At 38.9% G+C, this 27,951-nt stretch overlaps 2 protein-coding genes across 14 annotated transcripts in view; both read left to right on the top strand.

The window, feature by feature from the left end:
* Positions 1-2,238: 2,238 nt before the first annotated feature.
* trim101 (tripartite motif containing 101) lies at positions 2,239-18,030 on the top strand. Its single transcript, XM_046055447.1, has 11 exons — positions 2,239-2,421; positions 5,478-5,644; positions 5,752-5,929; positions 6,615-6,710; positions 7,341-7,418; positions 7,815-7,970; positions 9,129-9,151; positions 9,322-9,446; positions 10,614-11,038; positions 12,100-13,224; positions 16,759-18,030. The coding sequence occupies exons 1-11, from the start codon at positions 2,239-2,241 to the stop codon at positions 16,909-16,911; spliced, it is 2,709 nt and encodes a 902-aa protein (XP_045911403.1). The 3' UTR covers positions 16,912-18,030.
* A 1,647-nt stretch (positions 18,031-19,677) lies between these two features.
* The window catches only part of tpd52l2b (tpd52 like 2b), a 34,725-nt gene continuing 26,451 nt past the window's right edge, over positions 19,678-27,951 (top strand). For 6 of the 13 annotated variants that reach the window (XM_046055892.1, XM_046055891.1, XM_046055889.1 and 3 more), the window contains exons 1-3: positions 19,678-19,912; positions 23,120-23,277; positions 25,237-25,385. In XM_046055892.1, coding sequence (XP_045911848.1) covers positions 19,894-19,912; positions 23,120-23,277; positions 25,237-25,385 — 326 coding nt within the window. In that variant the 5' untranslated portion in view covers positions 19,678-19,893. The remainder of the gene's footprint in view (positions 19,913-23,119; positions 23,278-25,236; positions 25,386-27,951) is intronic. The other 7 variants (XM_046055897.1, XM_046055896.1, XM_046055900.1 and 4 more) reach the window with 3 other exon arrangements.

Below are 27,951 nucleotides of genomic sequence, written 5' to 3'. Positions count from 1 at the left end.
GTTACATTGTGCATGGAAACATGGTGACAGTAACATTTAGAGGTTGACTGACTTCTCTGCAGTGGTCCTGTTTGCTTACAGCAATAAAAGTGTCTCAAAATGAAGGTGGTAATTATTATTACATATTAAAATGCTACAGTTGGCATATTTAAAAGGACAGTGAGTGTAGGTGTGTGTAACAGTAGAAAGAGCACAGCTTGGCATGGTCTTAATCCGTCCACATACCAGCCACTGCCTGATATGGTGTGTGTGTGTGTGTGTGTGTGTGTGTGTGTTGGGATCATTTCAGAGGCACGGAGCTGAAACCTGACCCTCCCCCCGACACCACCAACACCACCACCACCACCACCACCCCACCCACTCCAACTCAAATTAGCCCCCCCACCCTATGCATCGTCTCTCTCTCTCTCACACACACACACACACACACACACACACACACACACACAGACACATTGCTGTGGATGGTGAGGAAGCTGCGAACAAACAAACACAGCAGTCGCTACTTGTGCTGAAAAATGGAGTGAGTGTTGGACGAGCGAGGGAGGGTCTGTGAGGAAGAGGAGGACGAACAAGGCAGAAGGAGTGCTGGTGTACTGGTACTTAGTGTCGGCATTCAGTGTCACAGAAGCAGAAGAAGAGTGGAAACTGATTCCTACTTCTCGGATATGAATCAGCTTTTTCTTGAACTGATTAACCTCGATGTGACTTCTTGACCTCAACTTCTGATTGTGTTTTCAGTGTCCACGTCTGTGATATTTCTCACTACAGACTGGACATGAAAAGTTTCTCCAACGTAACAAAGGCTGAAAGTGAACCCCAATGCTGAAGACAAACTCTCTGACAGCTGATTTTCAAACTGTCTGAGTGAATGAGTTGGGTATTTCCAGAGCTGAGACGGACACCGCCACCCTCTGTGGTCTGTACAGTCAGCAGCTTCATTCAAAACTTACCCAACAACAGAATGAAACTCAGTTTATTTAAGTTCATTGAGTCCTGGATTCTCTGTGCATGTAAAACTTGTAAAAATCTAACATATTACTCCAGTAAATAATTCTGTTTACGTGACTATTGTTTATTAAAGCTGAACAACCTGTCCCTTCGGGACCCCCAAGAGACTTTCTGCTTGCTGGTGTTTTGCTCGCAGGACCACAACTCTGCTGTGATTTTGGAAAAACTACAACGGAGTCTGGATTTACTCAGTGATACACAAATACATCTCAACTAAATGATTGATTGGCTGTAGAGACTTGCAAAAGGACCACAAGAGGAGGAACACCAGCTGAGAGAGAAATAACTGCCAACTGTCCAAACACTCTCCGACCTTCAGCAGATGGAGAGGAAGGTGAGTTTTCAAGTTGTTTTGTTTTGGCTTTCAGTGGTTTCCTTGTGTTTTTGTCTTTATTGTCTGTCTTGAGCTTTTTGTTTCATGTTCCTAATGTTTCATGCAATTCCTTAACCCTTTATCTAGTCCAAAAGCAAATTTTTAAATCGAGGTGTGCTTTTACAGGCAGACATTAGTTTACCCTCATTGCACTGTATTTGGAAACTCATGCAGAGACACAAATCCTGCTTAGGTAATCCACCACAGTGAAAGTGCAGTTTGCAGAGATTGTTAGAAGGTGTGTTTTGGTCAAATTAAGCCCAACTGACACACCACTGGGTAAGTAATTATAACCACATTACATGAAGTTTAAATGCTTTAGTGATACTAGTTTGAAATACTAATTTCCCCATAATAAGATGGAGGAAAGTATTACAAAAGGATGCAAAAGACATCTAGAATATTTCCAACTAATGGAATATCGCAGCCATAAAAGCATAGAGCTTTATGGCATCCATTATTTTTCCAACTTTAAAGCTACTTAAGGGATAACAAAAGGCAGGAACTGAATCGACATGAACATTGTGAAAACAATAATGTGAATTTGGTAACTTTTTGCTGGAGGTTCACCAGCTGACTCTTAAATCAAATGATTAGGCTACCTTTCTGAAACAGGTTTTATGTTGCAAGGTGATTTTTGTAGAACTGAACTAAAAGCAACGGCCTGGGAGTAAAATAAAATGAAAGTGGTCAGCAGTGACTCAAGTATACGCATTTTATAGTTATTGATCTAAAAAAGGCCCCACAGCAGCCCCTCAAAAACAGACAGACCTGCTGTCTGACAGCAGCAGATCACTATTAGATCGCTGAGGTTCTGGTGTTAACAGGAGGAGGTGAAGATTGGCGGAGCGGCCATGTCACTGCCGGCGGACTTGAGTTGCCTGCAGGCTGGCGGGGGAGCAGAGGGTGAGGCGGCCCTGGCAAACCTGGAGAAGCAGCTGATCTGTCCCATCTGCCTGGAACTCTTCAACAAACCTGTGGTCATCCTGCCCTGCCAGCACAACCTCTGCAGGAAGTGTGCCAACGAGCTCTACCAGGTCTGTGAGACAACACACGTTGGCCACGGCTAATAAACACGTACTGTATGTGCTGTGTGTTTCTGTACATATAATCCCTGTATGTACACAAAGTTCTGTGCATGTATGTACTGTATGTGCAGGAACACACATCTTTCATCACACACTTTTTATGCCATGAGGCATTGTTGACAACACACACTCAGATTTGTGTGTGTGAGTGTGCAGTGGATTAACAGTGTCTAAAACAGGACTTGTTGATGTTTAACTGTTTCGCTCATGTACATGAAAATCACCTTCCATGACCTACATTCATTGCTATTGTGTGTGTGTGTTTCGTGTATTTATATCCCTTTGGGGGCTTTAATCTAATACACACTAACTGATTGGGACTTGTGTCACCATGGGGACTGCATTTAGAGGTTAAGACTTGGTTTTAGGGTTCAGGTTACAATTAGGTTAAGGTTAAGGGTTAAGGGTTAGGCATGTAGTTGTGATGGTTAGGTTAAGGTAAAGTGCAAGGGGATAGAGGAAGAAACACGTTTGTGTGTTTGTGCATGTTCTGCTACATGTCATTTTTAGGGCATTTTCACTGTGGTTCCATTTGTTTGAGTCTGACTTTGAGTTCAGTTGTCCCCCATAACCCTGCTGCAGTGCAGTGATGTGTGTGAACAAGAATCATAGGTGTCATTTAAACTGGGGATGCTGGGGAAATGTCCCCGACCACTTTTTGAAATGACTGATTTTTGAAAGCATTTGTTAAAATTGTTCTGAAAAATAGCTTGCCAACAAGAAATGTTAAATAACAAATGAAATTTGCTTTGAGAAATGTTTATTTGCACAATAAGAAAATATGCAATGCAATTTAAATCTAGAAGAAACACACGTGCATTGTCCAAGAAAGTAAATTAAGCAAAAAAAAAAGCTACTGATTTATTCTATTTTTTAAATTTGAATTATCACCTACCACTTGTGTTTCCCTTCATATAAATAAAGACTATTACACCATAAATTGGTGACCTTAAGTCCCCTCCACTTTGCTACATGAAGTGACGCCCTTGCTAAGAATGTAAGTTCATTTACTCATTTTTACTGGGAATGTCCTAAAGTAAAATGTTTGAGGCAGTTTATTTTAGTACTTTAGTTGCTTTGCAGATTAAGATTTCATATGCAAAACCATTAGCTTGTAAATATTAATCTACCCAACAGTATGTGAAGTAGTTCTGGTTATCTTCACTTCCACATGCTGCAAAGTTAAAACACTGATAACAGTACAATAATTAAGTATTAAAAATCCTATAATATATAACCATTACATATGAAATTCAGTAACATTCTCCACAACACTGAGAGACTTTTTAGCAGCTCTGTGAGTCACAGCTGTGAGCTAAATACTACCGTCACCATGCTAGCAAGCTCACAGTGACAATGCTAACATGCTGATGGTTAGCAGATGTAATGTTTACCACGTAGTCGTAAACTTATGTTATTGGACAAAACAATCGACCTGATGGTGGCTCTAGATGAAAAATCAGAGGTCACCAAAGATATTACAGTTCAACCCAAGGGCAACATGGATGTCTGTATCAATTCCCATGGCAATCCATTTAACAGTTGTTGAGAAAATCCACTCCAACCACAAATGTCAGCCTCATGGTGGCGCTACAGGAAAAGAGGATCACCAAAGTCTGACGCAATCATCCTCTGGGCACCATGAATGTCTCCACAAAATTCCTCAGCAATCTCATCATCATTTTCTTTGACTTTGAAATCGTGTCACCGTTGGAGAACATTGAAACCAATATAAATTCAAGCTGGTCCAAAAGACTCTGTAAACCAGTTCTCTCAGGCCTCAGTGTTTTTCTGATCCTCAGTCAGGCCCAGCAGCAGCTGGGGCGCATTAAAGGCCACTATTTCAGGACGCTGTAACCCTTTAACCTTCCATTCGTCTCTCAGTTCATCTGTCCTTTTCTTCACTCGTCTATCTGTCTCTCTGTTTTTCCCCTGACTCTTAATTCTCTTGTGATCTCTTGTTTTATCTAACTATTAAGATAAGATAAGATAAGATACTTATTAAACCGTCTTTCTGTCTTTTTGTCTAAAGCACCAACTTACTGCTGAAAACCCTGACTAATTATTTGACCTTATTCATATGTGACATTTTGGTAAATAATAATTTAAAAAGTATGGAGCCAGACCAGCAACCAGAACATATTGGATCATTTAGCTGTTAAAGAGCCTTGGTGGTGGAGAGACCAAAAACTAGCTAGCTAAAAGAGAGTCAGTATTGAACTTAAGTCCACCAGGTGGCCAAAAACATGCCTCCTTTAGGATGATCATGTTGCTCTGTGTCTGCTGGGCATGTAAGTAACTTAGATAACTGCTTGCTAGCAGGTTAGCCAAAACATCTTCAAAAGATTATAATAAATCAATACCGTGTGTCTGTCAGCTTAATTTAAAGTTCTACTGCCTCACTGTGGCCAAAAATGTATTAATACACCTTTAACAGATTTCACAGCATCTATGTCATCTTATGTTTTAGGATTCATGCTCATTTAGGCTGAATTTAATGAGACTGTATTTTGTAGTTTGATAGCCATGATAATACGTTCATCAGAGGTTTCATGGTATTTTTAATTAATTTAGAGACTTGGAGATTAAACATAAGCTACTCTATGTGTGTGTGTGTGTGTGTGTGTGTGTGTGTGTGTGTGTGTGTGTGTGTGTGTGTGTGTGTGTGCTGCCCTCTGAGCCTCACAGTGTTTACATGCCGGATGGTGAGCAGGGGATTTTCCTCCAGTCTTGTTTTCACCCAGTAACCCGTCCTGAACCAGCTCTGACTTCACCCAGGGAGACATTTGGAAGATTTTGCAAATTCTCCACCGGTGACAGCGACTGATACTAAAACTGTTGCTAATTATTAAAATCCCAGTATGCAGCTGTGTTGTATGGCAACAAACTCCAACTGTTGTTTGTTGACAGGCAGTCGTGGAGGAGTGAAGAGCAAAGCTGTACATTGTATCATTAACATTAACATTTTAATATCATTTCTTTCTGTCCAGCCGTCCCTGTTCCAGGCTCGAACCACCATGATGGTGAACAGCGGTCGTTTCCGCTGCCCGTCCTGCAGACACGAGGTGGTGCTGGATCGCCACGGCGTCTACGGCCTGCCACGAAACCTGCTGGTGGAGAACATCATCGATGTCTACAAACAGGAAGTCAGCAACAACAACAATGCCACAAGGTGAACAGAGACGACACGGAGGATTATGAGGTGATATAAAATATACTTACATATACTGTACATACAGGTATTTGAAGATCTGGTGTTTCTTCTGTCCCTCTCTGCAGTCCTGCCCCTCCTCCTGGTCCACCTCCTGCTCAGGTAACATGTTCAGACCATGAGGGTGAGAAAGTGAACATCTACTGTGTCACCTGTCAGGTTCCTACATGTTCTCTCTGTAAAGTGTTCGGGGCTCATCAGTCCTGTCAGGTGGCCCCTCTGACAGACATCTACCAGCAGCAGAAGGTATTTAACTCTATATATAGGCTGATGTTATTATGTGTGTGTGTGTGTGTGTGTAAATAGCATTATGCCAGTGTATTTTCATGGTTTAGTACCTTTATACACACTACATCTATTTTATAATAGTGCTGAATATCAAAGTATACCATTTTTATTCCTACTGTAGATGTTCCATCTACTCCTCCTACTATAAAAATAGCAGAGATGTGCAGTAGACTAGTCTGTCCTTTTATTTTTGTCCAAGTTAAGTTAGGGATTGTGTGTGGTGATGCAGTATAGACATTTTAAATCATTCTCCTTATTTGCTATCAGATTAGTGCACTTTCCACCATTTTATTGGAGTATCTGAAATCTAAGTGTGTAAAGATTTTGCACGATGTAGGGCCCTCAAAATTTTGTCAATGGGATAACAAATGGTAAATATGCTCTAGAAATTTTACAATGCAAATCTTGCTGAGATGCAACGCTACACGCAACACGACATTTTGTTTGATAATAAGTAGCCCAATTAAAAAAAAAATACCACTCACAATAGAGCAGTTTTATAACACCGCTCACACAGGTTTATGTCTTAAAAGTATTGTGTTAATGATCGATTGGGGTTTGAATGTAAAACCTAAAACTTTTAGATAACTAAATAATCTTACAGTAACTCTTAATAACAAGTTTGCTTTCTTTTGTTTCCCAGGATGAGCTGAACGAAGGAGTCAGTTCTCTGGTGGCGTTCAACGACAAAGTCCAGGCTTTGATCAATGGGCTGGAGGAGGCTTGCAAAAACATTGAGGTGTGTGTGTGTGTGTGTGTGTGTGTGTGTGTGAGAATGCCTAACAATAGTACATCTTCTCCCTCTGTGACATAGAGATCCATAGTTGTCCAAAAATTATTATAATTATATTAATAAACCCATGACTGAGCTACGCTGTTAAAATACACTGTCTCTGTACCACATACAGACCCAAATATGGATTCATCCACTAGTGAAAATAGTCCCCAACAAATGCACTAAAAGCTTCAGTGTCCAGCTGTTTTAGGACATTACTGAGCGTTAAAAAATTAAACATTCATACATGCAAACAAACGAAAACAAAATGCTTTTTAAGGATTCATGTCTTCCGATGTAACCAATCTGATTTTGGGCTGAGAGCCAAAGTCAGTGTAGGAATTAAAAGATATAGAATAATACACTTACCCTTTAATTTATCTTAGATTAAAATCCAGTTCATATTTAAAATGTTGCTGAAACCTGCAGCAGGTATCTCTGTGTGTAAATGCTAGCCCAAACACTGGGTTTCTTTCCAACTCAGTGAACATGCTGCCCTACATTCAGTATCAAGTTCATATATAATGTGAAAACACTCAACATAAAAGCCATATATTTTGTTGCGTTTGCTGATCTTCATTCTGCCCTCTGCAGGAGAACAGTAAGACTCAGAAACAGAGTGTGTGTGAGAAGTTCAATCGCGTGTTTTCTATCCTGGAGGACAGACGAAAGGTCAGATTCACTTCACTCAGTCTGCTGCACACATGTTATTTAATGTCAATTAAATGGACATTGGTAGCAGTAGAAGTAATACTGTAATACTGCTTGCAATAGTAGCAGAACTGAATAAACAAACATATTTATGAAGTAATTTGACATAAAAACTACATTTCAATAAAAGAATGGACACCACATATATTTTATATCGTCATCTGTTTCCAAGAGCATATTGTAAAATATAAAAATGTAACTTTTCACACAAACTTACATTGTGTAGTATATGTTTAGTATACTTACATGTGATATGTAATGGCACTAAACGCCATAGCAGCAGTGACAATACTCATATTTGTGATGGTAGTGAAACCATTATTATTGTTTTCATCATTATTGCATCATCACACGAAGGCGATGACACAGCGAATCAGCTCCGAGCAGGAGGAGAAGACCGGCCACGCCGAGGCGTTGGTGCGTTGCTATGGAGACAGCGTGGAGGCCAACCGCAAACTGGTGGAGAGTTCATTGAGCAGCATGGAGGAGCCGGACATGGCTGCTTTTGTTCAGGTGGCCAGCACACTGCTCTGTGTGTGTGCGTGTGTGTGTGTTTCTCATAGATGTAAATTAGCAGCACATTATTGTCCAGCGTACAAAATGTTAAATGTTTAAATGATTTGGATAGAGCCGCTTTGGGACAAGGAAGAAGTGAACACATTTTAGTGATGTGTGACTCAGTGACACTCTTCTGAATCCTAAGGCTGTGTGAAGGCGAAGGTACAAACCTAAACCACAAACAATATTGTCCCATAAGAAATAACCACAATGAAGAGCCTTATATGGAGAAGAAGATCTTTTTGTGCGCAAATACATTCAGGTACGCTGCCGTCAGCTATGGAAACAGGCAGGTATAAGGGTTATATGATCATTTAATGACGATATGTTGTAATAAAAAGTCAATCTTCTGTGAAGAGTTTTAGGAAGGGAGCTGCTTTGGTGGCAGATTGTATTTCTAGACTTTGGGATGTTGTTTGGTCCATGTGGGACTTTCATGTCCATTTGTGGGGGTTGTTTTTCTACCTTTATTAGACAGTGACAGTGAACAGGCAGGCAAGAAAAGGTCGTCAGTCATGTGGCACCACTGCTTTTACTACTATAACTACTGTAGTAGGAGGAAATAATTTAAAACACGAAACTGGAAAGTAACTAAGTATATTTACTCAAGTATACTTAAGTACTATTCAGACACAAATATTGAAATATTTATCTTCAAGCAATATATTTGATAACGTTTTGATATGTTTCTTGTTACTTTCAGATTCAGATTAATAATACAAAATCTGTTAATTATAATCAACAAAAGTATTATTATGCATTAATATTATATATTGTGAATAATAACATCCACCTTTACCATCTACAACTTTACAGAGATGGCCATATTCATGCATCAATAGTTATAATCCATTAATATACATCATTCTGCATAGTGAGTACTTTTACTTTTGGTACTTTAAGCATATTTTGATGCTAATAATTTTGTATTTTTACAGAAGTAAAATTTTGAATCCAGGATTTTTACTTACCTAACCCTTACAGAATATTTCTACACTACGATATTGCTACTTTTACTTACGTACATGATCTGAGTATTTTTTCCACTATGTCAGACTTGTAAATGCACGAGTTCCTAAAATGATTTCTACTTTTCCAACTTCCTCCCTTCAGAATTCAAGAGAGCTGATCACAAAGTGAGTAATGTGATTAAAATCAGTGCACTCTCCTTTCTAAAGTCAATAATTTATTTGATTTAGTTCACTCTCCGTCATTCTTTTACGTTCCTTTTTCTTTCATGCATTCTTTTCTTTCAATACCTCGTTCTTTTTCCATGTACATCCCTCTACTCTCCACGTTTCCTCAGACTGGTAGCAGCAACCAGCTCCTGTCCAGCCGAGACACTAAAACCAGGTTATGAGACTATGAGCCACTACAAATATAACTTCAGCAGACAGGAGAGAGCTCTGAAGGGCATAGACTTCCTCAAAGGTAAGAAGGGGGAACTGCCTACGAAACCGCTTTGAAATGTTTTTATTTTGATAAGACACCATTTCAGCATTGCTTAGTATGTCAAGAAAAAAATAAAGAAACATTTTAAAACAACAAACAAGAAAATGCTTCTAAAGGCTGCCTGACAGACACAAGAGTGTGGATGTAATATAAACTAAGTAACTGTCTGCTTGAGGGTTTTATTTTTGTCTGATCCAAAAATAGTTGCAGAAGGTACAGTCGGCCAAAATAACGTATAAAGTGTAATAATAAAGTATAACAGAACTGAAAGAGTTACTGATTAGTATTTTTTAAAAGAAGAACTCTCCACCTAATGGATTTCATGTGGCCTAGGTCTATAGATCATTATTGATGCTCAATATACAAAACAACTTTACCGTCCTCTTTTTTAAAATACCTTTTACAAAATACCATATCTGCTCCAAGTGAATACAGAAATGTAAGAATGTTTAAAACATATATACAAAATATTACAACAACCACCATTTCAGAATATTCTTCACCAAAAATACAATCTTTCCTCTTAAGTGAGTAAAAAAGGTTGAATCTCCACTGTAAAAACAGTATACTTAAATCTTTTATGGATAACCATAACTACTTTCAAGGCCGATGTACAGTTGACCTCAACATTTCCATCAGTTAACTAAACATCCTTTGGTTCTCACCCTCAGACACCATCCTGATAAAGGCAAGAAAAGTTTGGTGAATAAAATATGTGGTGCTGGAGAAGAGTTGTATCTCAACATATTATCTCCAGAGCGTAGCTACTGACAGCACGCTGGTTTCCATTTAAGGAAATGTCTTTGGAGCTTAAACACTTTCAAAAAGTGTCAACACTTGTAAAAGAAAATGCAGATGATGTGTATGAGCTACAACAAAATGTGCAGCAATATTCTACAATACTGTCAATTCACCAAGCGGTAAATAATAGGAGTTAAAGTAATCATATAGAATTTTCTGATGCCAGCATTGTTAATCCTTGAGACCTGTTGATGTTATTGTAATTAATTTTCTAGATAAAGATCAATAAACCTTAATGTTGGTCTAATAAACGTTTAACTAAAATTCTACATTTCAGAAAAGTCACACTTTTAGGCACATTTAAATTCACATTCAGGATCAACAGGTTTTGTTTTCTCTCCTCAGTTGTGGAAGATGTTCCTGAAGAACCAGAGGTGGAACCAGAACCAGAGGAACCAGAAGAGCCCTCTGTACAGAACACAGAACCAGAACACAATCAGGAAACCTCTTTCCAGAACCTGGAGTCTGTTTCAGAACCAGTTGAAGAACCAATACCTGGACTGATATTCCCACCAGTGGAACCAGTACAGACAGCTGCACCAACATCAGCCCCAGTTTCACCAGTTCCTGATCTGGTGAGGGACTTTGTGGAGCCAGCAGGGGCAGTCCTGCAGCCAGAGACTGACGAGCTGGACTTAAATGATGAAGGACCTGGTCTAATGAAGAACAATAAGGAGGAGGAGATAGAGGAGGCGGAGGGAGTTGCAGCTCCTGATCCTGTTAGTGAGGGAAACGTCTGTGAACATGTGGAGGGAATGAGCACACAACAGGTACTGTATCACACTGCTGCAAAGAAACTTGTCTGTATTAACCAAAAAATGATTTTTCTTCAAGTGTAAATCATCTAAGTTCTTTTGAAAATATATGAAATTTAAATCTCTTAAGTATGTCGACCACCAGAAGCTACTACTAACAACTCACGGCTAACGGTCGACGTATACAGACTTTAACGTGATAGTTCAAGAGTGACTGTGCAGCTAATTTTCCACCGTTTAAAAGTGATAATGACACAAGTTATTTTGAGATGACAAGTGGGGATTAGATGAACTGTTAAATGTGTGAAAATCAACTTGTCAAATCTTCTTTCAGCTCATCTTCAGACACAGCTTTCTGTCCCTCAGTCGCTCAAAGCTGACATCCGTCTCCTTCCTATGTAAACATTTTAAAGGAACCCCGAGTCCATTAACCACAATTTTGTGCTTTTCGTTTTTGCAAACCATTTTACAACATTTAATTTTAGATTTCCTACTTTACTCACAGCATCTGGTCTCAATTCCGGTAAGTTTTGAAAATCAACTCACAGAGAATATAAATTTGAGAAAAATACTGCAAGAACTCCGTGATAATGTACTTTATGAAGTGCATATTCTTGGTTTAAATACCAAGGTTATCACCTGGTAGGGCAGATTTAAACAGGAACTTTTTCACATCTCTCCACTAGATTGTTTCTGATGGTTCTGCAACCTTTTCATTTTTTGTTTTTTTAGTTATATAAATAACATACTATGAATCACAGCTGAGTTAATAACCAGGTTTTCCATCACCAGTGAGAAGAGCTCCGCTGCTAAAAGCTACTGACAAAGATGATTTAACGTAGTCAGTTCACTTTAAATATTCCTTCTTCTTTTAAGGACTCCTCTAGTCTGAACGTTACAAGCTAAAGACATTTTCATGCCTCTGCAAGTTGATTGAAATGAAACCAAAAGCGACATGGAATGATGAAAATCAACCTGAAAACATATGGTTTGATATAGAAAATAGTTAGCAGTTGGTAATGGGCTAAAAGAAATTCTCCTATATGGCTTTTTAACTGTCTTCCTTCACATGTTAGTCTGAGGAGGGAGAGGCAGAAAGTGACGCAGCTGACCGGACGGAAAAACATGATCCTCAGGGTGAAGAAGAAGAAATTCAGGTGAAGGAGGAAGTAGATTCTGTGTTTTCCCCCAGCTGGCGCAGGTTTAGCCCTGAGGAAATCCTGCCAAAGGTTCACGAGACAGAGCAGACGATGTGTCCACTACAACCAGCTGGAGATTCCCTTTCAGAGGCCAGGACTGAGGTAGCCCAAGCCCTAGTGTCTGAGCCTGAAATACAACCACAATCTCAACGGAGTCTGGATTCTCAATCCTCCAGCCACCCTCCCCCTGGAGCTGCGCTCTTCCACCCACATCAACTACCTCTTTCCACTGAGCTTCATGCTCAGCCGTATCTTCCTCTCCCTCGACTCCCACAGCAGTTAGAAAAACATCCCCAACCTCACGAATCCCAGCTTCAACCTCAGAAGGCACCTGCTGTGCGGGGCAGTGCTTTTGTAGAAGCCAGTATCACTGAGGACGAAAATGAAGAGGAGGAGGAGGACATGCAGGGCTGGGTGTGTCTACCTGGGGCTGTGGATAAAGGTTTCAAGCTAGTAGAGGGTAGTTTTGATCTTGGAGAAGTTAGTTTAGACAGTTTTTCTGATAATAATGATAGTCCATCATCCATACCACCTGAGGAGACTCGTTCTGGGCCTGAGAGAGGCAGCTCAGAGATGGATAAAGACAACTCTGAGCTCAGTAATGGAAGGGTAGAAGAAGAAGAGCATCTTGCTTCAGAGCTGAAAGAAAGTGGGCTGGGAGAGGGTGAGTATGAAGCTGAGGCGATGAATGAAAGGCCGGAAAAAGGAAGCGTTTGGTCTGATGAAAGAAGTGAAGAGCAGGGGAACAATCTCTCTGCTTTAGAGAGGGATGCTGTATCTACGAGGGAGGATAGCTCTGTAGTTAAAAATTACAGCTTGGATGTAGGAGATCGTGGTGTGGAGAGGACAGACAGCGTGATATCTGGGGACGGTAGTTCAGGGTTTGCAGAAAAGAAAGAGGAGGACGGAGAGAACAGCGAGCAGCCTGAAGACTTGAATGCCAAATTGGAAACGAACGCTGCTGAAACTGAAGGGAAAATAACCTCCTCTGTCTCTCTCCAGGTCAGTGTCGTCTGGTCATATCTTCATCATTGTCGTCATCATCATCCACCGGGCTATTGCGCTTTTCACACACCTGCTGATGTGGCTACACATCCACATCAAATTCTTCTCCTGTCTTGCTCTTGGGTTATTGCTGTTTATGTTTTGCAGAGTCACTTTTGAAACAGCTTTAGGACTTTCACATGGGTCTCTGTGTTGTTGTCATGTTGGAAAATGAAAGGAGAATGGAAAAGAGAAAGGAAGGAAGGACAAAGGCAGAGGTCATCGCTGCAATGTGACCCCATAATTAAAAGTTAACCCTGTGTCAGTGAAAAGCTTATACTCAACAACCCTTTTCTTCCGATCACTTACATGAAAAAGAGTCTGATTGTTCAACATGCCGGCAAATCACCAACAATGTTTTATAGTTTTCATAATTCACACAAAGTCTTACTTATATTTTTACATTGTTATGTAGTGAAATAACAACTTTTCCCCTTCAAAATGAATACTGTGTCAGTATCTCCTCATTAATTTGCTTTTGCAGTTCCATCTCTGGCCTTCCTCCACCAGCATTTGTCCAACACTTTGGTTTATGACCAAATACCTGCAAAGCTAATGACATTACCATCAACCTCAGCTGTACTGTGCTTAGCGCTAATTAGCAAACGTTATCATGCTAACACGCTGAACTTAGATGGTGAACATTGTACCTTATACCTAGCATGTTAGGATGCAGATGTTTGCATTTAGTTCAAAGCAGCACTATAAGTTCGGCCTCACAGAGCCGCTAGCGTGACTGTAGACTCTTCGTCTTGGTATTACAGGAGATGAAAATGGTCAAATTAAACGAGTGCCTGTGTGATTACAGTAATCAGTTCTCTTTCCTCCCTCCTTTCCCAACAGTTTTCTGTGTTACAGTGTTTTTTTTTTTTGCCATTGTGTTTTTTTCATTTATTCTGTCTCACCACACACACACCACACTTCCTTCTGTCTGTCTTCATCCACCATGTGCCATCTATTCATCCCCCTCCATCTTTCTAATTCCTTTCAACACCTCCTCCTCACCTCCCTCTCGATTTGCTTCCCATCCACCCTTCATCTTTTTGTTTCTCCCGTTCCCTCCATCTAACTTTTTCTCTCCCTACCTTCTTTTCTCATTCTTTTGTCTTATCTGCTTCCATGAACTCATGAATCCCCTCTTCTTTTTTCCCCTTTCCTACCTATCCTTCACACACTCCCTTCTCTTTCTGCCATCTCCGATCCCTCCTTCTTTATTTCTCCGTCAATCTGTCTCATTCCCTCCTCTGGGTCCATTCCTCCATCTTTCTCCAGGCTGTCATTCTGCTCTTCTACCTGTTGGCCTTCCTGGTCATCCTGCAGAGGGTTTGGGCTTACATCGGCTGCTTCATTTGCACATAACACCAGCAGGAAACACATCCATCCTCACTGCTGCACAGCTCAGGTATACACGCACCTGCTGGCTCCACCTGGAAGTGCTGTTGAAGTCTGGATTTAAAGAGTTTCACTCTAAACTTACAGCATCTGACAATGAATCACCTACCCAGCTGATTGCCTGCTGGCATGCACATGATACAGATTAAATACATTATTTGTTTTATTTTGAGCTTAACTGAATCAGCAACATTCCCCGAAAAACTGCCACAACCACTGCTTTGACTTCAGTTTCATTGTGAGATTAAAAGAAGAAGAATGTGAAGAGAAAAAAGAAGAAGAAATTTAAAAACTATTAGTTTTATAGTGACATATTTTACTTTTTAAGGACAAATTTACAGAAATCCTCACAGAGACACAGAGGTGAAAGGATAAAGGTAATCTAAGTCAAAAACAGGGAATATTTCTTTAATTAGAAATAGAAAATAAAACACAGTTGGTGAAATAACATTTTCTGTTTTGTTTTTAAATCAAGTTAGTGCCCCTTTAGGGCTGTTTACAGTTTACTCTCGCCTCTGCTGACACCTTGTGGTACAGTACAGTTTAAAATCCAGGCACTGACGAATTAACTGAATTATCCGAATTTAATTTAACACATTAACAAGGTTTACAGGTTTTCTTTCTTTTTTATTCTCGAGTAACACTTAACATCATCTGTGATGCTCTGTGCCTCTTACTGCATGATGACTGTGACTGTCACCTGTTTGCATGTTCATGGAAATGTATTGTTTTTTACACTGTAAGAAAGGATGCACCATATCTACTCAATAAAAATGAGGCAACAGATTACAAGCAATATTATTAATTAAACGTCACAATATTTGGTATTGAGTAAATATTAATTAAATGAGACCCTTAATAGTTTAGAAAGATTCGATTAGAAAACAGTATAGAATTAATTATAACCTAAACAAAAATATTGAGTTGATTTGAAAAAGATAAACTCCCAAATGTGTAAATAGTACTAATAAAAATTATTTAATTCTATATATCAATGATATATAATTGATTAATAATCATCTATATTAATCTGCACATTCATTTGAATTTAACCAGTGCCAACAGAAGTGCGGCAAGTGCTGTCCGAAATATAATATTTACATTTATTCATTTAGCTGACGCTTTTATCCAAAGTGACATACAATTTCTACACATGTCAGAGGTCGTGGAGGGTCTGTATAGCAGAAATGCTACCCCGCATCCTTCAAAATAATCGTTTGACTTTGATACATATGAATTCTTCCAAAATGTATAATGCTGTGTTCATATTATAGTGCAACAAAATCACACTACTACATTAATATATAGCCTTGCCAACAGACGCCAACTTTGTGTTGCTGCTGAGTCTCTTTTTCTGCGATAGCTCATTTTCTGTTGTAATATACCACTACATGCGTTCTTCTTACCGGCCCAATGATAACAAAAGAAGTTTTCTTACCTTAGTCAACCAGTTAAATGATTACATTCATTTGAATTCACTCAATATTATTTCTGTTTGGGATTAGATAAATATAATTCTTGTGTTTTATTTAACAACAATGGGTGGATTTTATTCCAAACATTGTTATTTGAACTTTAATTAAATATTTTCCTCAAAATCAAAAACACAATCATATTGAACATATTTTACCTACTCTACATGACCACAGAGTAATTTCTTACAGTGTAGGAGGGGGTCTAAATCTTTACATCCTATCCTATATACATCATATATATGTATAATAATATATCATTTTGATAAATAATTTAATGAAAACCTTTTGTGAAAAAATCACGATATGTAATATGTTTTCAAAAGCAGGGAGCTTCTCATGAACATAAACACAATACGGTGTCAGGTTTTTACACGGTCTCTGTGTCATCCATTCAAAGTGTATATTACCCTAAAGGAGTTACACAGTTTGAATGGATGGACACAGTATTAAAAGAGTAATGTGTTTCAGTTTCAGTAGCTTTAATCAGAGTTAAAGAAACAAGGAAAATGTGTCCAGTACAGGTGATAAATTATATATTGTTAACTTATGATACTAATTTATCTTAAACCTAAAACTCAGTTCTGTGTTATTCTGTAAAATCATCTGCTGTCCTTCTCTGCTCCAGATGGACACTGAGAGTAGGAGTCCTGCTCAGACCAGTCCTCCTCTCTCCTCCTCCTACTCCTCCTCGTCTTCCTCCTCTTTCACCCTCAGCGAGGCTCCTCGACGACCCAGTTTCAGCTTCTCCTGGCTAAACTCCCTCAACAAGAAGAAGTAGAGGAAAGAGAGAGAAGTGTTTGGAAACGGAAGTTTTGCTCTGGAGATGAAGAAAGGTGCACTTCACTCCACAGTCAGTTTCATTCAGCTCGGCACTGCACTGAGACTGGAAACGTTACGTGTACCTGGATAAAACTTCAGTTACAGTATTTTCATCAACAATCTCTGTTTTGCTTTAAATATCCATGCAGTTTAAATCATATTTGCACTTTTGTGTTGTGTGGACAAAACGGACTTCTGTGCCTAAAGGGAAAAACACAGACTCTGTTGGTCTCTTATTTTGAAAACTTACTGAGATGTTGCTATTCTCCTTCACATTAAAAGTCAGTACAGCTTTAAATTTTATTATTTTTAAGTGGCGTTAGCAGAGGAGAAGTAATACTGCAATGTAGAAGAAGTAGTATTCAGAATGATAGTAGTATTGGAATAGCTATAACAGGGAAAAGATTACATGTTTGCATCAGGAAGTAGCACAAGTATTGTTGTGTTACCAGTAATAAAAGTATGTGTTTTAGTAGTTATAGCAGAGCTTGTAGTAGTAGTGATGGGACTAATGTATTAGCTGTTACTGAAGGTGTGTCTGCAGGATATGAACACAAATGTATGCTGCAATAATTCTCAGTCTTTTAGTGTTTTACTGAAGCAAAATCTAAAATGTTCTCAACATTGTTCATAAGAACATACTGTTTCTTAGTTCTACAAAAAGAAATGTGACGTTTTAACCTTTTACTGGCGATATGAGCTACTAGTTGGCTGATAAACGAGCAGTAAAGTAGATGTAGCAGTAATAATAGTAGAATAATAAATAAATAAGAAGACCCAGATGTCCAGTTTGAGCCATTTTGAACTGGTGATTCTGGATGTCACTTGCGAGTCAGTGTGGTTTGGTTTGTTATTGAAAACATTTTATGATTTTGATGTGATGTCCTCTCTCACTGCAGCAGGTTTTTATGGGTATTTGTGAGTTTGTAAGTGTGTTTGAGCACCTTTTTTTTTTTGAGTGTATGGCGTTTTGAAAGTTGGTGTCTGTGCATAATGCTGGACAGAGTGGTTCAGGTGAGATATTGGTTTTGTTTGATACATGTATGGATTAAATAAATCATATTTTACTACCCCTGAAGTGTGTTTGAGTTTGCGAGTGTATGTGTGTTTAAAACTATAATATTTTAAACAACATATCTCCCACAAAAAAAAAAAACAAAAAAAGTCTCAAACCGAAATATTTCTACGACAGCTCTCTCTGTGACGTCGTTTGGCCACGCCGGAAAAGGAAATCTCAGGAATCCATCAGCTGTTAGCAGTGAGGAACCTAACTTCCTGTTTAGAGGACACGCCTATAAAATAAAAGCATGAAAAGGAAATCGAGTTTCCTTCAGGGATCTGGCCTTCTAAACAGCCAGGTCACAGCAGTATACATATTATATTGAAATATAATAATTTATATTATTATATTCATTCAGGTGTTCTTCCCACCAATAATAATAATAATAATAATAGCAATAGAAAGAAGGCCCATCCTAACAGTTAAATATTTGATAGAGGCAGCAAAACCTATTAGCAAAAATGGGGAAAAGTGTGCATAATTATTCTGTTCATGTTGCATTGGTGCACTACCACAAGAGAAAATGTGCCACATTCGTCTAAAAACTATAATAGTCCAAGACGTCAAAGGTTTTTTAGAGGCACATCATGAAGTGGAAACATTTAGACTACACAAAGATTAGAAACAGATTAGATACAAACTATTTCTCCTGATGTTTCACCTCTATTTGCCTGATATGGTGGAATTGAAAGTACATTTATTCAAGTACTATACTTAAGCACAATTTTGAGGTACATGTAGTTTACTGGAATGGCAGGAGTGAGAGAAGGAGAGAGGTGATGGGAGCTGGATGATGTGATTTTATAGTGTGATTTCACTGCATTTCAGACAAAAGTATTATACTTTCTTTCTGCACTACATTTATTTAGACAGCTTTAGTTACTAGTAACTTTTCAGATTAAGATTGTACACGCAAAACATATGAGGATCTTATAAAATAGTGTGAAGTTCTCTACCATTAAACTAATCAGTCGTCATTTTTATTAGTACTAATATATAATAGGCCCTTACATACGTGCACGTATGTATGTATTTTGATTTTCTCCACTTTTTCTTCTGTGTAATTTACCACCTATTTTTACTGTCAAACAAAACTAACTAAACAGTAATAGTAGACTTTTACTTGTAATGGAACGATTTATTTGTATGGTATAGTACTTTTTGTACGTGTTCAGTCATAAAGTACAAATATGTTTTTGGTAATACAGCATATGAGGACAGTTTAGATTGATTTACTGTTTAAGAAGTTAAAATTACTTATAAGAAATCAATGGTTTATACTGTCACTACTAAACTAAATAGTCGTGCAAAAGGCACTTATAAAGTACCTAAAATTGGCTACACATTGATAAATTACAGCATTTAGCAATAATATCCAATAAGTGATGCAGTATATAATAAAAACATAAAACTTATAAGAAATCAATGCTTTGTACTGTCACACAGACAAAAAAAACCCAACTAACTAACAAAGCAGCTGTACAGAAAGTACCTAAAACTGGCTATACATTGACAACTGATTTACTGTTTATGGAGATAAAACTACTAACAACAAATTAATGGAAATCTCTCCCCGCCCCCCCCCCCCCATCATTACCCAGGCGTGTCGTGCCACCTTTATTTTGAAATCTCCCACCGGATGTGCCCGTGTCGTTGCCGTTAGCTTCACAGTTAGCCGTTTAAGCTGAGCTGGCTGTTTTCGGGGGTTTGAGCGATCAGATTGTTCCTGTCGACGACTTTCTCTGTGCGGGAGCAGTCGCTAAAAACCAGGACGAATTCTACACGTCAAGTGGGAGCACACAGTTCACACCAGTCGAGTTTAACTTTTAACAACAACAACAACAAATAAACCAGGAGTTCCAGCTCTGTCGACTCGACGCCATGGACCCCGCCAGTCAAGGTAACGTTAATCGTTAGCTTAGCGAGCAAGTTAGCAAGCGCGTAGCTTAGCTAGCTAACTGGCAGAAACGCGGTTTGCTAACCGGACAGTAAACTGTTGTGATAAATTAATGTACAGGGAAGTATTCAGTTACTTTATCTTTCCGGATAAGCTTGTTTGTTTGAAAGTTTGATGCGTTCAGAGCGGGTAAATGTTAATAATGGAGCAGTCGTGAGGGCAGGACGGGCCCGCTGGTTAAATGACAGGGACAGGAGCAGTGAAGTGAAGGAGGATCGTGTTACCAGTGTCTCAAACTTCCCAGCGTAATTTAATTTCGTATGAGTGACATTAATCAACTTAAAACGTGAACAGTGTCGTCTTTTTTGTGGGCACTTGAAGGCGTCCACCCAAACCCCCCCCCCCCCCCCCCCCCCCCCCCCCCCCCCAAACCCGTCAAATCTAACGAGCCCAGCTTGTAAACAAAAGGACTAAAGGTAGCTAAAACATGTGATATGTGGCTTCCCTGAACGCAACACCTACTTCTCATTTACCTAAATACACACTGGACTGTCTAGTTAATCTTAATCACGCTTTATTAGGCAGCACCAGCCAGATTTGCTGACTAACTGAGCATTGAGAACAGCCGTGGTCCTAACATGCTAGGCTGCTGCTTTATCATCATTGTCACTATTGACATTTTTTGACGCCCTGACCAGAAAGGTGCCTCTGGTAGGTCATATCTAGTTGGTTAAAGAAGTAGAAACTACACGAAACAGATACTGATGCGTCTGTTTTATCATTATGTAACCCTGCCTGGCCTTGTTTACCTTTTTCTTTTTATGCCAAATGGACAGTTTTTGGTTGTTTTTCCTTTTGCTTTGAGATACTTTTGTACTGAAGGCAATAAACAAGGCATTTTGCAGAAAACACAATTGAGCAGAATATAGCTAGACTCGGGTGGGAATTATGGGGTTTAATCTTTATGTATTTTGTTTGATGAAGGACACACATCGGGTCCAAAAAACATGCAATAAAACATACAAACACAAAATACAAGATTTTATTGTTTATTTAACTAAAGATATTTGCTTTTAGCAGAATAAAATGCATGACAAATCAAGATATTTCAACATGCTTATCCAGAGATCCTGTAAATGCACATTAATAAACAGGACTACTTCATTCGAGTCCACACAGTATGGCAAGATCTCTTACAGACAAAATGGAGACAACTTTCTCACGATATTTTGCTGCCATTTTGCTGCCATTTAGCCCAAATCCAAACTAGACTAATAACAAAATCCCTATTGCTGCCTGTATAGTACTTGATTTGAGAAAAGTCATCTGGAACCGATTTTAATAGTAAAAATTACATTGAAGTGATGTGACAATACTAAAATAACCATAAACTGAGAAAATGTTTAGTCTCGTTTCACAATTTATCACTCGGTATCTCCAGTTTCATTATGGCAGCAGAGTCCCTTTGGGGACGTCCTAATGAGTGTAACAAGGCTGCGTCCTGTAGTTTGTAATAATGAGTGACCATGATAGACATGTCATGTTGTATCAGGTTTCCTGTGCCTCAGGATGAGCTCTTTCAGGAAGCGATTAAGGTTGCCTACATTTGTCTGTCTTCGAGTATGACACACTGGAGTGAACTAGGGCACGTCTGTTCAAATAAAATCTTGCTACTGCTGTTTCCCTAAATGATGCTGTGAAACCTTTAGAATAGGATTTTTTGGCAGAGCCGGGGACTTTTCCCTGCCTGATGCATTTCTCATGTGACCACCCTTAAGTGATAACATGAACGGGCATCTGTAACTATCATACAGGGAGAGGTGCATCATAGAGGTACCACAGCAGGAAATAGACCAGGATGCAACGCAGCAGCAAGGTTGGGTTTTAAAGTAAGGGGTGTGACGGTGATCGCGCTCACCATGCCTCAGTGTTTACAGACTAGTTGGACTACCTGGTTTTAAAAAAACTAAAGTCAGATGAAGCATTTCACTGCCTCTGGATGTGAAGGGAATCCCTAACTGAAGGCAAGTTGTGACACACAAAGAATATCTGAAATTTATCTTTTCCTATCCCAGGAAGAAGTCTTTTATTTTCCCCAGTACAGTTTCTGTTTTCATATGAGTGTTTTTTTGACCTGTTGCTGTTATTTCTGTGGTGCCAGTCTGAATCATTCCTGACTGAATCAATATACCTTGAGGGTGGAGCCGCCATATCTCTCGGCAGCTTGTATGTGGATGTTATTGCTGAGACTTTGGATCGCTTGTCACCAGGGCTACCTGCAGATAGTGCGAATCTCTTGTCTTTTGCAATGCTATTGTTTGTTTGTCCTACTGTTGTCTGATGCGTTTTGCAATCAGTCATATAGACGTGGATACTGCACTGTAAAAAAAGGCAATAATGACAGTGTCAGTGTTGCGTTCAGGACTTCTTTCACGCTTAAAAAAAAAAAGTTAAGATTCCACAAATCAGTGAGACTAAGATGGACGGCTCTACACTCCAAAACATGGCCTGTACGCTGGTGTGTTTGTAAGCAATGCGAGTTGTGAGTGTAGCTTTCATAATGGGTCCGCCCACTGAAATAAACACTGTTTGAATATTTGGCTATAACTGCATATAGTCTGTGCCTCCAGGTTTATTTTTCTTTGCCTTGTCGTGTCCTCTGTGCCTGCCCTGACACTGCCCAGCTCCTGTAGCTGCCAAAATTAGGATGTTGTCCTCAGGTGAATGATGCAAAATGAGCTCATAGAGATGCTGACAGTGGTTTAGCGTTCAAACTGGCATTTTTGTGCTAAATTAAATTTAACACAAGAATAGATTATGGCTGCGTTTTGTTCTCTTTTTGTGTATTCCTGCCTTTTTGTTTGGATTTGTTATTTCTGGTGCACATGACCAGCAAGCGAAAGGTTTAATGGATCTCAGACAGAGCATTCTTAAGTTTTCATCCCAGAGTGCTGGGAGAGCTAATTGCCACTTTCTCTTCCTGTCGGATATCTCCTGCAGGCAACACTTGCCTCTTCCTGGCCTCTGTTTCTGTGTGTGTGATATAGATACTGAGGGAGGGATCCTCTTGAGACTTCAGCTGATCTAATTGTGTATTTGTTTACGCTTCTCCATTTCACCCTCCTATTAACCTCTTCTGTTCTTCGCCCTCTCTTTCCTTTTATCCTATCACCTCTCTCCTTCTTATATATCTCTCTCCTGCCACCTCAGATATCAACCTCAACTCTCCTAACAAGGGTCTTGTTGTGGAGACTTCAGACAGCCTGTCCGACTTGCCGGTGGAGGGAGCTGTGGGGAACTCAGCCAACCCTCTTCCACCCGGACTGACAGAGGAAGAGGCTGAGGAACTCCGCACCGAGCTCACCAAGGTAATGCCCAGATGTTCCCAAATCACCAGGTGCTTGCATGTAACTATACTCTACGTTACCATTGTGTGGGTGGAAGCTGCTGTAGATTACCTTTACCCTGGAATCGGAGCTCTCTCAAGATCTTATCTGACACAACACAGGTTTTATCAGGATGTAGACCTGTGTTGGGCTGAATAAAGGTTAAAGGGAGCTCTGATTCCAGTGTGTGGGTTAAAATTATTTAAGTGCAGAAATGTCATTAATTGTCAACATTTCCTGGTTACAACTTCACAAATGTCAACATTTGATTGCCTCCCCTCTGTTAAATGCACTACAATTTTAATCACAATCTTCACAAAATTTATTTTCCTTGAAAAGGTTTCTCTTATTTTAGATAGACAATCAAATTTAAAGTGTCATTGGTTACATTAAAGTCAATAAAAAGCCCCAATTATACAATTGCGTTTGAGTTTCCTTTAGTATTAAAATAACAATAATACAAATTTTGGCAGCAGCAGAGTCGAGAGTCATTTACCTATTATTTTTGTTATATTTAATTATATAATTGTATTTTAAATCTCTCCGTAGAGCTCTTCGGTAGTCCTCTACTATTATTTGATAAAATACTGTTCAAGAAATAATTGCACTTTTATGCCACTGATATGATCATAAAAGAGTAATGAACTTTTTATTCATGAGAATATTCAGACAAGAATTGGATTGTGAAAAAAAGTGAATATTGTGTTCTGTATACTGTGGTCTGTGTCCGATATTTTTATTGTATGAGTAAGCACATCATGAGCAATGTACGATCCTGAGTTAAATTCCTCGTATGTGTATACATAGCTATCAAATAAAGCTGATTCTGATTCTAAACACAACATAAATAAAATAAAACCACACAACCACAATAAAAAATAAAATGGACTCTTGGGCTCTTAATAATTGCATTAAATAAACATTAAACATTATAACAGGCAGTTGTATCGCTGCTTTTTGTTTACGCTGTAAGTCGACGTACCGGCTCGTTCACGTTAATCTCTTCTTTCATTCAGCTTGAACTCATATTGTTCCCAAACGGAGCCCCGTCTGAGGTAAAGACTCGGATATAGAGAGCAGACGACGCGGGCAGAAGCAACACAACCAGAAATGACAGCAAAACGTCTGTCAGCGTAGTTTTTTCCTGTTTATTTAGCTAAGGCGCTTTGCCCCAACACATGTAATAGTGGGGAAAATCCTGCTGTTTATTCTGGGATGGCGTTGGCTAAATTGCTGGAGAAACACACGTGTAAGAACAACAGGCAATTTTGAGGTCAGCATAAGTGATTAAAGTCATGACTATATATTAATAATTGTAATTATTGTGACATGCCTACATTTTAGCCATCACCTGTAGTTTTTGAATGTGCTCTATAAATAACTTGGTGTAGACAAATGTCACAATACACACACGTCACATTTTACAGACTAGGTAAATAGCATGCCTGTGCCACCACAGACATTTTGGCATGTCATAAAAATTACAACAACAATGACTGCTGCATTCCTTTTTAGAGATGTCAGTATCCAGGTATTGTGCATGCTTGCTCACTGCCTTGGCTAACTGGAATACTTAATGGAGCAAAGCGATCACTATGACAGGCCCAGACCAGAGCGAGAGCCACGGCATCCTGACAATATGGAATAATGGTATTGATCCCTAGAAGATGAACACTAGTACTAAAAAAAGTTGTTTGCAAACGTCATGCATCCCAATGCTCTAAAGAGCATTTTTCTTTAGATCATTGGGATGCGAGACATTTGCAAACATGACTCAGAGTAGAGAGGATGATTTGAATTTGAGATGATGGGAAGTACCTGTGCTTCTCAGTGGGATACATGTATAAATCTGCTTTTGGGAATCTAGAAAAGAGAACTGTAGCCGTGCATGAAGAGGAAACCCCAGACGTAACTCATTCTGGCGGGGCTGTTGTGTTTCAGGTGGAGGAGGAGATCAACACCCTGCGTCAGGTTTTGTCAGCCAAAGAGAGGCACTCCGCAGAGCTGAAGAGGAAACTTGGCCTCAACCCGCTCAATGAGCTCAAGCAGAACCTCACCAAGAGCTGGCAAGATGTACAGACCTCCAACGCGTATGTATTAATCAGACTGGATCATTTAAACACTGAGCTGAGACAGATGTTCACCAGAAGTAGTCCCTCGGATATTATGATGCTCTTGGAGAGAGAGACCTACTAACGTGATCCAAATCATGACTCCTGAAGTTTGTTTTTGAATGTTCAATCACATAGAGAGGCGATGATTTGCACAGCTTCCAACTTCTGTTACACAAGCCTTCTCAGTAGATTTTCTCTCTCTGACAATCTGAAACATAATCAAATTCGTATTTACTTCTGTACTAAACAAACATTTGTTGTTTGAGCACCATGTTGGCTGGTGAAGTAGCAGCAGCACAAAATTCCTAAAAGCTACTGTTGTGAACAGTAAGATTTGAGCGGCAGATAAAATTAAGCTACAGCTCCTATCAGCAGCTGAGACTGCGCTGCGTTAGTCTGGTACAAGAAGATAAAATACAATCCGGGAAGTTCTCCTAATGTCATGTTGTGGATTCACAAGTTTGAAGGTTTATGCGGAAAACGACCATAGACTTACCTAATTCATGTGAAAAAGTAATAATCGGGAATGTGGCTTTGCATGCATTTGATTCGCCAAATTGGTGCAATGTCGGAGGAAGTGGTATTGTTTAAACTCTTTTGTCATACAACCATTCTTTTTTAAAACAAATTTCTGGATCCCTTTGTGCCCCTTTAAGTTTGATTTAGTGCTGCAGCTAACGATGATTTTAGTACTCCAAGCTTCGATAGATTATTTCATCGTTGAAGTACTTTTGCTTGGCGGCGGCGGCGAGGAGGAGCCGTCTTGCTGTTGGTAGGCGACATAAATTAAGTTTTACGGTGGACGGACGGTAACATTGTTGTTTTCTTTTAACTTGAAATAATACCATATTTGGACACTTTCTTCTTCGTCCCTCTCTTCCTCCACTTTGCAAACAGCGGCATCATAATCACGTTGTGTTCACACAGCGTAAGCGCGATGTGCAACAGTAATAAATGTCCGTGCGAAATAGTGTGCTATATAGTTATATGGATTAAACAAAGCCTTGATGTAAACAATTTGCGTCGATGCATTTTAGTAATCAATTTAATCGATGAATTGTTTCAGCCCTAGTTTGGTTTAGTTATATACTATTTAATGCCTCGCCAACTATTTTGATAATCAATTCATCGGTTTGAGTAATTTCTTAAGAAAACACTTCTGATTCCAGCTTCTTAAATGTGAGTATTGTTTCTGTACTTTACTCTGCTATGACAATAAACTGAATATCTTTGTGTTGTGAACAAAACAAGGCGTTTTAGGACGTCATCTTGGGCTTTGGGAAACACTGATTGCCATTTTTTTTTACCATTTTAGGACATTTAATAGACCAAACAACTTATTGAGAAAATTATCTTATAAATAATTGTTAGTTATAGGTTGAACCTCAGCTACCATTCACCTCATGCGTACATTAAACAAGTAAGAGTTCTATAATTCATAATCTTCTAAAATAATGTCACCTAACGTATTTTTAGAACAAAATTTGACCCCAAATGACTTTAAGTCCAGTGAGATGATCCTTGAATCAGCCGTCCCTGCAGTTGTTCTCCGATGGCAACAGCGTTATCAGAAAGAACCAGCGACTCATCCTGTGACACATCATAGCTTCTGAAGTCTTTTGATTATTGTCTGCAGAGGTTAACATATTATACGTAATGACAGCAAACGGATGAAAAAGGCTTTACCAAAGGTGAAGGTGATGTATTATTAGATATAATCACGTTTTGTTTTTTTTAAATATGCAGTTTTTCATCTTGTAATACCACTTTTTTTTAAAACTTCCCTCCCTGTGTGAGGGAAACCATCTTTTCCCTCACACAGGGAAAAGATGGTTTGAAGAATCTTAATGAGTATGAAACAAACTTCTCTGTAAAATGATACTGCTGAAACTTTCTGAGTTTTTCCAGGAAAAACCGATCATTACAGTGCTCCATCTTAACTTATGGTGAAGATGAAACCATGTTATCTGTTTACGGGGATTCATAAAGTCTCTCTTAAGCCTTTTAATTATTCTATTTTGACATTTTCAGCTGCCCTATTTAGGAAACAAGTACACAGCATGATTCATATTTCATTTGGTGGTTATGCAAACTTTTAAAAGGGTATTCTAGGAGATTTATAGTTTTTATCAGTACTTTTATTAAATATAAATTCTTCCTGCATTAATTTGTGAGGATTAAACAGGTTTGTCTGACTCTTGAATAATGTTGGCTCTGGCTAAACTAACTCCTCTAATATTATCTTAAGAAATATAGAACAAATTACTCCTTAAATTCATTACACAGTGATAACACTTTTTTAAAGAGATTTAAACTATCCACTTTGTCTTATCATCTATGCTGTTTTTAAAATGAATCCTTTGGACAAAATTGTGGTGCACCAGGTACCTTGATTACTGAGCTTTCCTAAGCTAATAGGTTAATATTCACGTTCATACCCCAATCAGAAATATCTCTGTGTATACACCAGCAAAATATACAAAATATTACCTTGGAAATGCATTTTTCTAACAAATGGCAGAAACCAACAGTTAACAGAAAA

The sequence above is a fragment of the Micropterus dolomieu genome, linkage group LG08 (genome assembly GCF_021292245.1).
Source record: "Micropterus dolomieu isolate WLL.071019.BEF.003 ecotype Adirondacks linkage group LG08, ASM2129224v1, whole genome shotgun sequence".
Lineage (NCBI taxonomy): Eukaryota > Metazoa > Chordata > Actinopteri > Centrarchiformes > Centrarchidae > Micropterus > Micropterus dolomieu.
Note: the sequence above shows the minus strand (reverse complement) of the source record. Positions and strands in the feature narration are given on the sequence as shown.